This window comes from Nanorana parkeri, unplaced genomic scaffold (genome assembly GCF_000935625.1).
Source record: "Nanorana parkeri isolate BGI_ZX_2015 unplaced genomic scaffold, ASM93562v1 scaffold774, whole genome shotgun sequence".
Taxonomy (NCBI): Eukaryota; Metazoa; Chordata; class Amphibia; order Anura; family Dicroglossidae; genus Nanorana; species Nanorana parkeri.
The window spans coordinates 359,887-371,251 of NW_017307042.1; the positions used below are offsets into that span (position 1 = coordinate 359,887).

At 39.9% G+C, this 11,365-nt stretch overlaps 1 protein-coding gene across 1 annotated transcript in view; it reads left to right on the top strand.

The window, feature by feature from the left end:
- The window catches only part of MYH9 (myosin heavy chain 9), a 62,221-nt gene extending 51,530 nt beyond the window's left edge, over positions 1–10,691 (top strand). Inside the window, exons 29-40 of the mRNA XM_018564705.1 lie at positions 985–1,137; positions 1,447–1,695; positions 2,208–2,420; positions 2,650–2,862; positions 3,104–3,265; positions 4,433–4,561; positions 4,891–4,979; positions 5,897–6,020; positions 6,277–6,485; positions 6,615–6,723; positions 6,808–6,980; positions 9,723–10,691. Coding sequence (XP_018420207.1) covers positions 985–1,137; positions 1,447–1,695; positions 2,208–2,420; positions 2,650–2,862; positions 3,104–3,265; positions 4,433–4,561; positions 4,891–4,979; positions 5,897–6,020; positions 6,277–6,485; positions 6,615–6,723; positions 6,808–6,980; positions 9,723–9,840 — 1,941 coding nt within the window. The 3' untranslated portion in view covers positions 9,841–10,691. The remainder of the gene's footprint in view (positions 1–984; positions 1,138–1,446; positions 1,696–2,207; positions 2,421–2,649; positions 2,863–3,103; positions 3,266–4,432; positions 4,562–4,890; positions 4,980–5,896; positions 6,021–6,276; positions 6,486–6,614; positions 6,724–6,807; positions 6,981–9,722) is intronic.
- The last annotated feature ends 674 nt before the right edge of the window (positions 10,692–11,365 follow it).

Consider the following 11,365-nt stretch of genomic DNA (forward strand, 5'->3'; position numbering starts at 1 on the left):
TAGCCCCCCCAACAGTTAAAAAAAAAAAAATACAAAATTATTAAAAAAATAAATAACAAATGTTTAAAAAATGTAAAACAAAATAAAATTTTTAAAAAATTTGTAAAAAAAAAAAACTTATTAAAAAAAAGCACAACCCCTCCCTCCCCCACATAACGCACACATATTGTGGTGCACACCATGTGCTGCAGTGCGTTGTTAGAACGCATCACAGTGCATGATCGATTTTATTTATTTTTCTTTTAAAAAAACCATTAAATTAACTGGCAGCGCACGGCAAAGCTTTGTGACGCATTGCCATGTGTTGTGATACCTTGTGTTGCAATTAAATATACACCTGTATCATTTTATCACAACACAAACACCAAAACAATTTTTTACATAAGTCAATTATTTACAGTTTTGCATACCTTCATTTTTTTACCTTTTCGCAAAAAGGCGCAATTACAAATTCAATTACAAATTTGCTAATATTTTATTAACTCAATACAGTTTTATCTTTTAGATTTAGTCAGAAAATAATTTTTTTGTGCGCGGATACTGATTTTGGTGTGTTTTAACAATTGTGTATTTTTATCGGTTTAATAATTTGAGAAACATTTGCGCAATTATCGCAGGGCCTACAAATTTAGTATCACAATCTTTTTATTCTACCAGACCTGCACTTTCAGAAAATATATGGTTTGGGGGGTCTTTTACAAACGCTAGCAACGCAGCAGTTGAAAATCAAATCAATAGGAAAAAATTGCAGAAAATTCAAAAATGGCTTGGCCAGCTGATTTGAAAAATGTTCTAGAGGGCTTGGCAGCGAAAGGGTTAATTTTGAGTTTGGCACCTGCCATAAATAGTCTTCTTTCTATTTTGTTAGCAAGTACATGACTGTAAAATTAAAATAATTTTTAGAGCCTGTTGGGTTTTCCAGAAACAGCCAAATATTTTGTCTGAGTCCTCAAATGTTATCTGTAATCTTTTTATTTGATCTAGGAACTCTTACAAGAAGAGACACGTCAGAAACTGAGCTTTAGCGCAAAACTCAAGCAAATGGAAGATGAGAAAAATGGCTTCCTGGAGCAATTAGAAGAGGAGGAGGAAGCAAAGAAAAACCTGTCAAAGCAAGTTTTAACACTGCAATCTCAGGTGTGTTCTAAGAATTTATAATGCAGTAGGGATTTGTTCTATTTTGCCTGCAAACATTGCTGCAAGGGATATGCTGCATGCATGGAAAGTTCTACTCTGAAACTGTAAATGTAAACATAACATGATGGCAATGTAATAAAAGGGGCATCATATTAACGCTTCTAGAGCTGTCTTCCATTTGTATACTGATTGTATATTGTGAAAGAAAACTGAGAAACAACCTGCCTGGTTGATTCATTCAGGGTGATTCATTACAGGGGCAGAGCATGTACTGTTGCAATATAAAACTGTCCTTGTCTTTCTATTTAGATAGTGGAGATGAAAAAGCGAATGGAAGACAGCGTTGGCTCCTTAGAGTCTGTTGAAGAGTTGAAGAAGAAACTGCAGAAAGATCTTGAAGCTACTAATCAACACTTTGAGGAGAAGGCAGCTGCTTATGACAAGCTCGAGAAGACAAAGACTAGACTTCAGCAGGAGCTGGATGATCTTGCTGTGGATCTCGATCACCAGCGCCAGATTGTGTCCAACCTGGAGAAGAAGCAAAAGAAGTTTGATCAGGTAGAATTAAATATTAATCAAAAGTTAAACTGGAACTTGGCACAGTGCGGAAGAACTAATGTTTGCTGTCAGTGCATTACACAACTGCTATATCCTTCAGAATGGTTTCCTCCCTAAAATAGACACTATTCTTCAAACAATGAAAATATGTAGAATTTATAAAACCTATGCATCTCTGCTGTATTATCTATAGTAAAGAAAAATCAACTGCAGTCGAACCTTTCAGTGATAATCCTTTGACTGCCAGATGTATGATATAGGTAATAGCAGTCAATGGGTTAAAACAAGCTACCAGCTGTAGAGTGGTTGTCCCAAAGTGTGCCCTCACGTTGACCCACATTCAAAACTAGGTGACTGTTTCGGATGAGCTTTAGAGTAATAAGATACCTTCAATTATTGTAACAATTTGGTTTTGAATTTATAAAGAAGTGACAATAGAAAATTTTTCCACATAATCTGTGTACTTCACTAATGAAACCAAATGATTTACTTTATGCTTTAATTTGTAACAGTTGCTTGGTGAGGAGAAGACTGTTTCTTTGAAATATGCAGAAGAACGTGACCGTGCAGAAGCAGAGGCTCGTGAGAAAGAGACCAAAGCCCTGTCCTTGGCTCGCGCCTTGGAGGAGGCTCTGGAGCTTAAAACTGAATTGGAAAGAGTTAACAAACAGCTGCGTACAGAGATGGAGGATTTGGTCAGCTCCAAGGATGATGTTGGGAAAAGCGTAAGTTGGTCTTTAAAATGTATAACCCAAGATCATGAATTTTGAAATAGGTTTTCTCACAAATGTAACTAATTTTTGAGTGAATCAAAATTGATTGCATTTCATACTTGTTTTATATACCAAAGGTCACAAAGCTTGAGGTGTGCACTGTCTTGTTTGTGCATTTATGTATAAAATACAATTTTTTTTGTTGTTTTTTTTAATTTACTTTACTATCAATTTTCCCTAGGTACATGAACTAGAAAAGTCCAAGAGGGCCTTAGAACAGCAAGTAGAAGAGATGAAGACTCAGTTGGAAGAACTTGAAGATGAGTTACAGGCAACAGAAGATGCTAAGCTTCGCCTGGAAGTTAACTTGCAAGCAATGAAGGCTCAGTTTGAGAGGGATTTGCAAGGGCGAGATGAAATGAGTGAAGACAAAAAGAAACAACTAGTTAGACAGGTGGGTTCTTTCACAGGTTCTTTCACATGTTAGTTGAATTTGTTGTTCAGTTTCTGATGAAATGTATAAATGTACAATATATAATTAACACTTTCTACACATTTGGGATTTTCTAGAAATATACTTCTATTAAGTCTTCAAGCCTACTTTTCTGTAAAGTCTGTTTGGGGTAATCAGTAGACACCGCAATATATTAAACCTAAAACATTCATACGGCTTCTAACTTTATTTTGTACTGCAGGTGAAAGAAATGGAGGTCGAACTTGAAGATGAAAGGAAGCAACGCTCATTGGCAGTAGCGGCTCGAAAGAAGCTTGAGATGGATTTGAAAGACCTGGAAGGACAGATTGACTCTGCAAACAAAAATAGAGAAGACGCAATCAAGCAGCTCCGTAAACTGCAGGTACAATAATACTCAGGCATTTGAGAAGCATTAAGGGCATTTATGAAAGTACAGAAATCTTAGCTTGTCTGTAAACTTTGTTGGCAATTTATACTCGACTCATCTTTACATTTTTATTTTTTAAATCTGAACTCCAGTCAGGAAGGAATATAATCTTATTAGGAAGTTACTAGTTTATCTTGTGACAAAATATTTTTCCATTACATATCTCACACACAGTGAGTTATCAAAACTGGAGCAGATTTGCACTGCAGCCCATCAGCATCTCTCTCTCATTTTCATATCTTACCTGAGCTAACTGAAGAAAGATGCTGATTGGTTGCCATGGGCAACTGCTCCAGTTTTGATAAATCCCCCCAGTATGTTTACTGTACAGGATATAATAAGTGTTTATTATTCTTGGATGGTTTGGTTTTAGTTCTCGGTGTAAAAATGAAGTACTCCCACATTTATTACCACTACAATTCCATAAGTTTGGATTCAGGTGTTCCAGATTAGGTGCCAATGATTAGAACATTCTTGGAGTATGGAGGTGGAACTTGACTTATTTAAACTTCAGATATCAAAGGTCTGTTCTCTTTGTTAATGAATTGTGTGGTGTTGTCATGCCAGGATAAAAAGAGTTTTCAAACTCAAAAAGGTTAGGGGTGCCTAGGAGTCTTGCAAGGCATTTAAAAAGATCACCAATTGTGAAATCATTCCCCTATAAAGAAAATCTACAAGTGATGTAGGTTTCAAAAACCACTTGTTTGTCCAGGACTGGCTGGCCCAGCAAATTCAGCCCAAGAGCTGGCTGACTGCCTCGAAGTCTCCAAGAACACCAAAATTTAAATAAGGGACCTGCAAGTTAATGGGTGTCAAAGTGCATGCATCTACAATCAGAGTTTATTCTGCTTAGAAGATGCGCAAGGAAAAAGCCTTTGTCTAAAAACATTAAAGCAAGACTATGGTTGCTGTTGATCATATAGGCAAAGACCAGATCTTTTGGAACAAGGTGCTGTGAAATGATGCATCAAAGATGTTTGGCTGCAGTAGACATGTGCAGCACAAAGAAAAGACAGCATTTCAAGAGAAGAAACTCACCCCAACTGTAAACTGGATTTTCAAGGAGGATAACTACAACTCTGTAAAAAAAAAGTGTTAATTGTAACCCTATATTTACCACAGGCACAGATGAAGGATTACCAGAGAGAATTGGAGGACACAAGAGCATCCAGAGATGACATTTTGGGTCAGGCCAAAGAAAATGAGAAGAAACTTAAGAGTCTGGAAGCAGAGATGATCCATATGCAGGAGGTAATGCATCTCTATAAATCTTTACATAATTAGGTTAGTGACTTTGCACAACTGCAAATTTTAGCTCTCATTTGTCATATTTTAACTTGCGTAAAGTATACCCTTTATCTCATAGATAAGTAGATTATGTGGAAAATTCCAAAATGTTTTACATGTTTAACAATGGTGACACAAAGTAACCACTTCCACCACCAAGATAAACTGCCTGTATATAAACTTGCATGTGAGGTATAATGTGCTATGCCCTGGATTTCCAGCAAATATGTTACCTTGATAAAGTGGATACATTCCTGATACCGCTAACTCGTCCCATTTCATTTGTTTTGTAGGAACTTGCTGCTGCTGAGCGTGTCAAACGCCAAGCCCAGCAGGAGAGAGATGAGCTTGCGGATGAGATTGCAAACAGCAGTGGCAAAGGGTAGGAGTGCAAATAATCTGTGCCATAAGTATATACACTTTAACAGGGCCATTAAATGCCATGGGGAGGAACCTATAAGAACAAATGCCATTTTGAAGTACACATGCCTGGTGATTTTTGTTTGTAGACACAAAATACATGAACTGCAGTCCCAAATGCCCAGCACAGGGTATTTACATATAGCTCCTTGAAGCAACAATCCAAATACTAGAATTGTTATCACAAGTTAATGCTGTACTGATCGGCAGAAACAAGGGGGTTTTTTTCCCCTCAGTGCTAATGTACACAAAAATGGATGCTTGTAGTTGTCTGTAGTTACAGTAGCTAATTGCATCAATGAGCAGTAAAGAACATGTGTAATATATTTGAAAATGGCCTCAATTTCATTCATAAATTGTGTCCCAGCAGGACAAATGGTAAAAAGTGCTTCATTATAATTTACTTAAAATTATCAGTTGTCAAACTAAGTGAAATTTTACTGTTCTTTCTTTTTAAGACATGGGAAATTAAAACCTGTGAGTGTGAAAATGAAAAACAAAAAAAAAACTACCCTTACAGTGGGGCTATCCCTATACTGCAAGACTTATTTATGTCTTGCAGTTGACTTGTAGTTGCCTGATCCCAGTGCCCCCAGAGGTCAGCACTCACCTCTGCTCCAACCTCATGGACTGTCCCTGGAGTGTCTGTTGTCCTGTTTACACCAAACCCCCTCCCCCGTCACTTTTCTGCATACAAAATAATGGTATTTACTGGTCAATCTTGCACACCACAAGTACATTTAAAAGGGTCTAAAATGTAATGTGTTACACTTATTGCATGTAATCATGTTCCTTTGGGTGTTTAGCATGTAAGCAAGCAGCTTGCTTTTGTTAATTGTTTTGACATGTGTTGTGTTTTATCCATGTCTGCTATTCTAGTGCCCTAGCTATAGAAGAAAAGAGACGTTTGGACTCTCGCATTGCACAACTTGAAGAAGAGCTGGAGGAGGAACAGGGCAACACAGAACTTGTGAATGACAGACTGAGGAAAGCAACACTTCAGGTTGTAGTTGCTTGCTTTTGTACATATTTCCCTTCTTGCTGACAATTTATAGGTTTTTTTTTTTGTTTTTTTTTTTATAGTACTGTTGAAATGTATATAAACGCCGTAACATTAAATGTTATGAATATGGATGTAAATGCCCTAGTTAGTTACTCCCTCACATTAGTAAACCTCCTAGAGATGATGTTTTTAATATTGTATTCCTGGCACATGACATTTTCCAGGCAGTACTTATTTTTATCTATTGATCTTTAAGATTGATCAATTGAACACTGATCTGAATGCAGAGCGCAGTAATGCTCAGAAAAATGAAAATGCTCGCCAGCAAATGGATCGCCAGAATAAGGAGTTGAAAACAAAGCTGCAGGAGTTGGAAGGATCTGTTAAATCCAAGTTTAAAGCTTCAATTACTGCATTGGAGGCAAAGATAGCACAACTGGAGGAACAGCTGGATACAGAGACAAAGTATGTACAATGCACACGTGGGTGATCTACCAGTTGTAACTAACACATGCTGCTGTGTGACACTTTAATAGATGAGGTTGAATATGATCGGTTTCATTGTGAAGAATCCCATGTTTGTGTCCATTACAGGGAGAGACAGAATGCAAGCAAACAGGTGCGCCGTACAGAGAAAAAACTAAAGGATGTTGTCATGCAGGTGGAGGATGAAAGGCGCAACGCAGAGCAATTTAAAGATCAGGTAAAGAAACAACACATTCTAACTATCCTGTGGTAAACCGTTTAATCCTTGAACCGTATTAAAAAATGCTTATCCTGCTACCAGGCTGAAAAGAACAATGTTCGAATGAAACAGTTGAAGCGCCAGGTCGAGGAGGCAGAAGAAGAAGCACAACGTGCCAATGCAATGCGCCGCAAACTGCAACGTGAACTGGAGGATGCTACAGAGACAGCAGAAGCCATGAATCGGGAGGTTAACACCCTCAAGAGCAAGCTTCGGTAAGTCATTGCCTAGAAGCCCACAAAGCTGGCTTTGTAACTGATTAGCATTTATTGAGGTAATGTAGAGGTGCAGTGATTGTGTACATTTTCATGACTCGCATTGATGGCTTTCTTAATCATTTTCACTTACTTTTTAGTAGGCCTGAGTCCTACAAATTGAAAGTTTACTCCACAGGAAACTCTGAGAATGGGGTCTGATTTGTAAATCAGCTGACCCCCTCCCTGTGAGTCATTGCAACAAGATCACTGCACACCAACTCTGCTGTACCCAAAAGCTACAGCAGACTTTGTCTCCAGACTATTAGTTCATTGACGCTGTATTCCTTATAGTTGGCCAGGTAAATGTTATCAGTCTTTTGATGTTGGATGACAAATTTCCTTTATCGTCCATCGAGGGGGACAGCTTGGTAATGAGCAATCTAAGGTTAGACCGATGTGTACAGGAGAATTGCACACATAGAAAACTGAAGGCCAGCTTCATAGAGGCTATAACTCCTAAGGATACTAAGCAGATGGAAGAATGTCTCTTACTTGAAATTGGAAGGGGTCAAACCCCCCCCCCCCCAATCAGCAGCAGCTGCTAGATTTAGGACAGATATTGGAAATCATGGAAGTTTCAAGTTGGCCAGCAAGCGTTTTCTAAGTTAATCAACTGTATTGGATCTCTCTGTGACAGTTCTGCATCTGGCTTCCAATTTACATATGACTGCCATTGACGTCAGGACAGCTACTCTGGGGATACCTTGCAGATTTATCTGAACCAATGCTGCATCAGAACTGAGACCAATTGCTGGCATGAAGGCCAGGAAGCTACAGTTTCACAAGCTTCAGTATTTTTCAATACGGGGGCCGAATCTACTTGTCCCTCATGACAATCTACTTGTCCCTCATGACAATCTACTTGTCCCTCATGACAATCTACTTGTCCCTCATGACAATCTACTTGTCCCTCATGACAATCTAATTGTCCCTCATGACAATCTACTTGTCCCAATACAAAAAAATAGTTTTAATCAAAACTAGAGATGCACCAATATAGGTTTTTGGGTATCGAGCACGAGCAATGATTGTTTGCCTCGGAAGCCTGCTCCATGCAATCAGGAAACTGGGCAGCAGGTAATTACATGCTACCCAGCTTCCTGATTGCCAGGGAAGCCGACGCCATGTTTGGCCGGCTTGATCGTGATTGGCCAGGAAGCCGGCTTCCCAGCCAATCAGGAAACCGGAGTGGTTAATAAGTTGTTGCCCCGCTTCCTGATTGCACGGGAAGCTGGCTCCATGTTCCCTTACGGCACTGCCGCTCCTCCGCTGAGCAGAAGTTTCAGTATTGGGGAAGGTATCGGAGCATTTGGGCGAGTACAAGTACTTGCCCAAATATTCTGTATTGGTGCATCCCTATTCAAAACTGTATTTGACTGTGCTAAATAGTGCTTCTCATTGGTCAGCTGACCAATGAGTGCTTGCAATTTGCCAGCAAAATTCATAGGGCTGGACTGTACAGTCGGAGGGTAAGGACTGTTCACCGAAAAGTAAGTATAGCTGGGGGGGGGGGGGGCCGGGGGGGGCCGGGCCGACAGCCTCATCGTTCGAGCCGACCTGTGACAATGAAACTGTCACAGGTCGGCTCTATAGATCAGGAGGTGAGTAAACACATACTGTCGCTCGCTCACTTCTTGATCCTGTCCCTGCAGAGGTGACTGTCACTCACGGCTCCCTGCGGGGTTTTTCCCCCTCCCCGCACCTCCAGCACTGACTGGCGGAACGGACGGGGGGGGGGCGGGTACGGCTTGCTCTGCCTCTAGATAGTCAGAGCACGCTGTCAATCATGCAGCTGGGTGGATCTCGACAGTGATGTCAGGATCCGTGTCTGCTGCGGCAGTCTCAGTATATAGTGAGCTGTAGCTCGCGGTATACTGAGCTTTGGGTCATGGAAGGATGCTAGTTTATGTCCTCCTGTGACCCTTAGGGGAACTATGGAGAAAAACACTGACCCTATAGTTCTCCTTTAATGCACACTGTGCGTGAAGGAGAGTGCTGCTGCCTGGCTACCACAATATGGCACACAGTGGAATGGTGGCAGCACTCAACGCACAATGTCCAATGCATCACTTATGTTTTTAATTTACAATTTTTTCTCCCACTTAATTTTATTCCTATCACATAGGGCTTAAAAACTCCTATGTGATTGGAGGTGACAGGTTGTCTCTATGGAACCTGCCCTCCAACACAGAACTTATGTTCTGTGCAGTTCCTGAGACAGGTGGCGCTGTGATCAAAGCGCCACGGTCTCTGTGATTACACATAGCAGGCGAAGAATGTCCGTTCTTTGGGCTCTATGGTGAGCTCATGTGCCGTGGTCTCAGCGGCGGTGACCAGACACAATAGCCGCTGATCCTTTCATACTAGTGATCTAATTAGATCACTTGTATGAAAACGAGCAGCGGCCCCACGCTGTACATTAAGCTCTGCTTGTCCGGAGCAGGGCTAAATGGAAAAAAAAAAAACTATTCGCCCGGGACCCGAAATTGCATGTCCTAGGCGTCGGGCGATAGGAATTCCACACCCCTGGTTAGATTACAATGGTCCTGTTAAGACGTAGGCTGGATAAGGATATCGCATGAGGTTTAGTCCTTGTATAAAAGCTGTTCATCTTACAGACTGAACATTAATTGCAGATGAGTTGGAGGATTTCTGTTAAATTGCATTAGATTTAGTCATGTTTTTCCTCTCTTGGCACAGACGTGGAGTTGGTGATGTACCATTTGTTACGAGACGTGTTGGAAGAAAGGGTGTTGATGAAGCTTCTGATGACGATTTGGATGGGAAGGCAGATGGAGATACAAAATCTACTGACTAAGAAGTTCCCTAGCACATTTCATCTTGTCCTTATCTTATCCAGGAGAATTGCTCAGTCATTTAGAATTTGCCATAATATTCAAAGCCTGTTAAAGGGGAATTTTTTTTTCTCTGTCATTGGGGGTAAAATGGAAAATGGAGCCTTTATTGAACTGAAAGAAACTATGTCTTCCGTAAGATACCAAAGCCATAACTTTCATCAGATTCATTTATGTCAATATGGGATCATGGCTTGTGGTTACAGCGGTTTCACAATTTTAGGCAATATGTCTGTGCACTTTCTATTGTGGCAGCCAGAATGGATCTGTAGACTTTAAGCACTGTATCACTTTTTGATCTTGACTGTTCTTCTGAATCTCAGTCTTTCCATCTTTTGCTGCCTTACAGTTTTGCTTATTGCCATTTCTGACTGGATGCATTTATTCTTGCTTTCTTTAAGATTAGTATGCGAAGGGCAGAAACCACTGGCTGTTTTGGGGAAAGGAAAGTAGTTAAGGACCAAATGTATTAATCATTAATATGAATCACATTTTTACAAGTATTTTTTTATACTTGTATATCTAGAAGATATAAAATGTAACTGGAGAACTGTCTGTACTGCACCATCTATATGAACTGTTATTCTGCACACACCTGTACACAACTGTATTGGTCAAGTGGTTTTTGAAATACATTTTTTGTATCACTGCCTATTTAGGGTGCTCATTTCAGAAGAGCTTTATTCTAATGGTTCAGCCTGTGTATTATAAGTGCCTTTTTACTGCTGCCTGGTCATGTTCAAAATCGAGAGCTCATAAACCAGGAAAATGTTGCTGTTGCTTTACATAATAAACTATGATCAGTGCTGCAAAAGTTGTAATGTGGTTCCTTTTTTTTGCAGATCCTTGTAACATGCATTCAAGTAAACTCATATTCATTAACTCTAATGCTACAACTGCAAGGATAGTAATGATGCCTGCAGTAGGTTATATTTTTCTACAGAAAACTGGTGTTCTCATTCGTAACTGTCCCACTTAAAGAAGAACTCCAGGCTAGTGTTCCTAACCCTTGCAGTGCGGTTACACTTGTTTTTTGTCTAGCTGCTTAAAAAAAGTTGTACTTATTCAAACAGCTGAGTAGGGGGTTGCCCCTCTGCAAGGGTTCATTTAAAAAATTCTGCCTGGAGTTTTGCTTTAATATTTAAATTCTCATTGCAGCTGTAATAGACCCTTTTCTAGGGGAAGTTTAGAGAAACGCCCTTAGAGAATGTTCTTGACTGAATGGAGAAGGCTAGACCAGCCTAGGTATTCTGAGAGCACCAATTGGAAGCACAATCGGTCCAGACCCATATCTTTGGCCAGGGACTCCTTTTCATCTGATAGGTCTGTGGTTGCATGAAACCACCTGCCTGGGATCATTTAGGTCAGTGGTTTGTTAAATTCAGGATGAACGGCAGCTACACATTTAACAATTAAAATAAAAATGATTTTTTTAGCAAACCTCAATCATTCTATCAAATGTGCCTCATTCTATGCAACAAGCTTTGG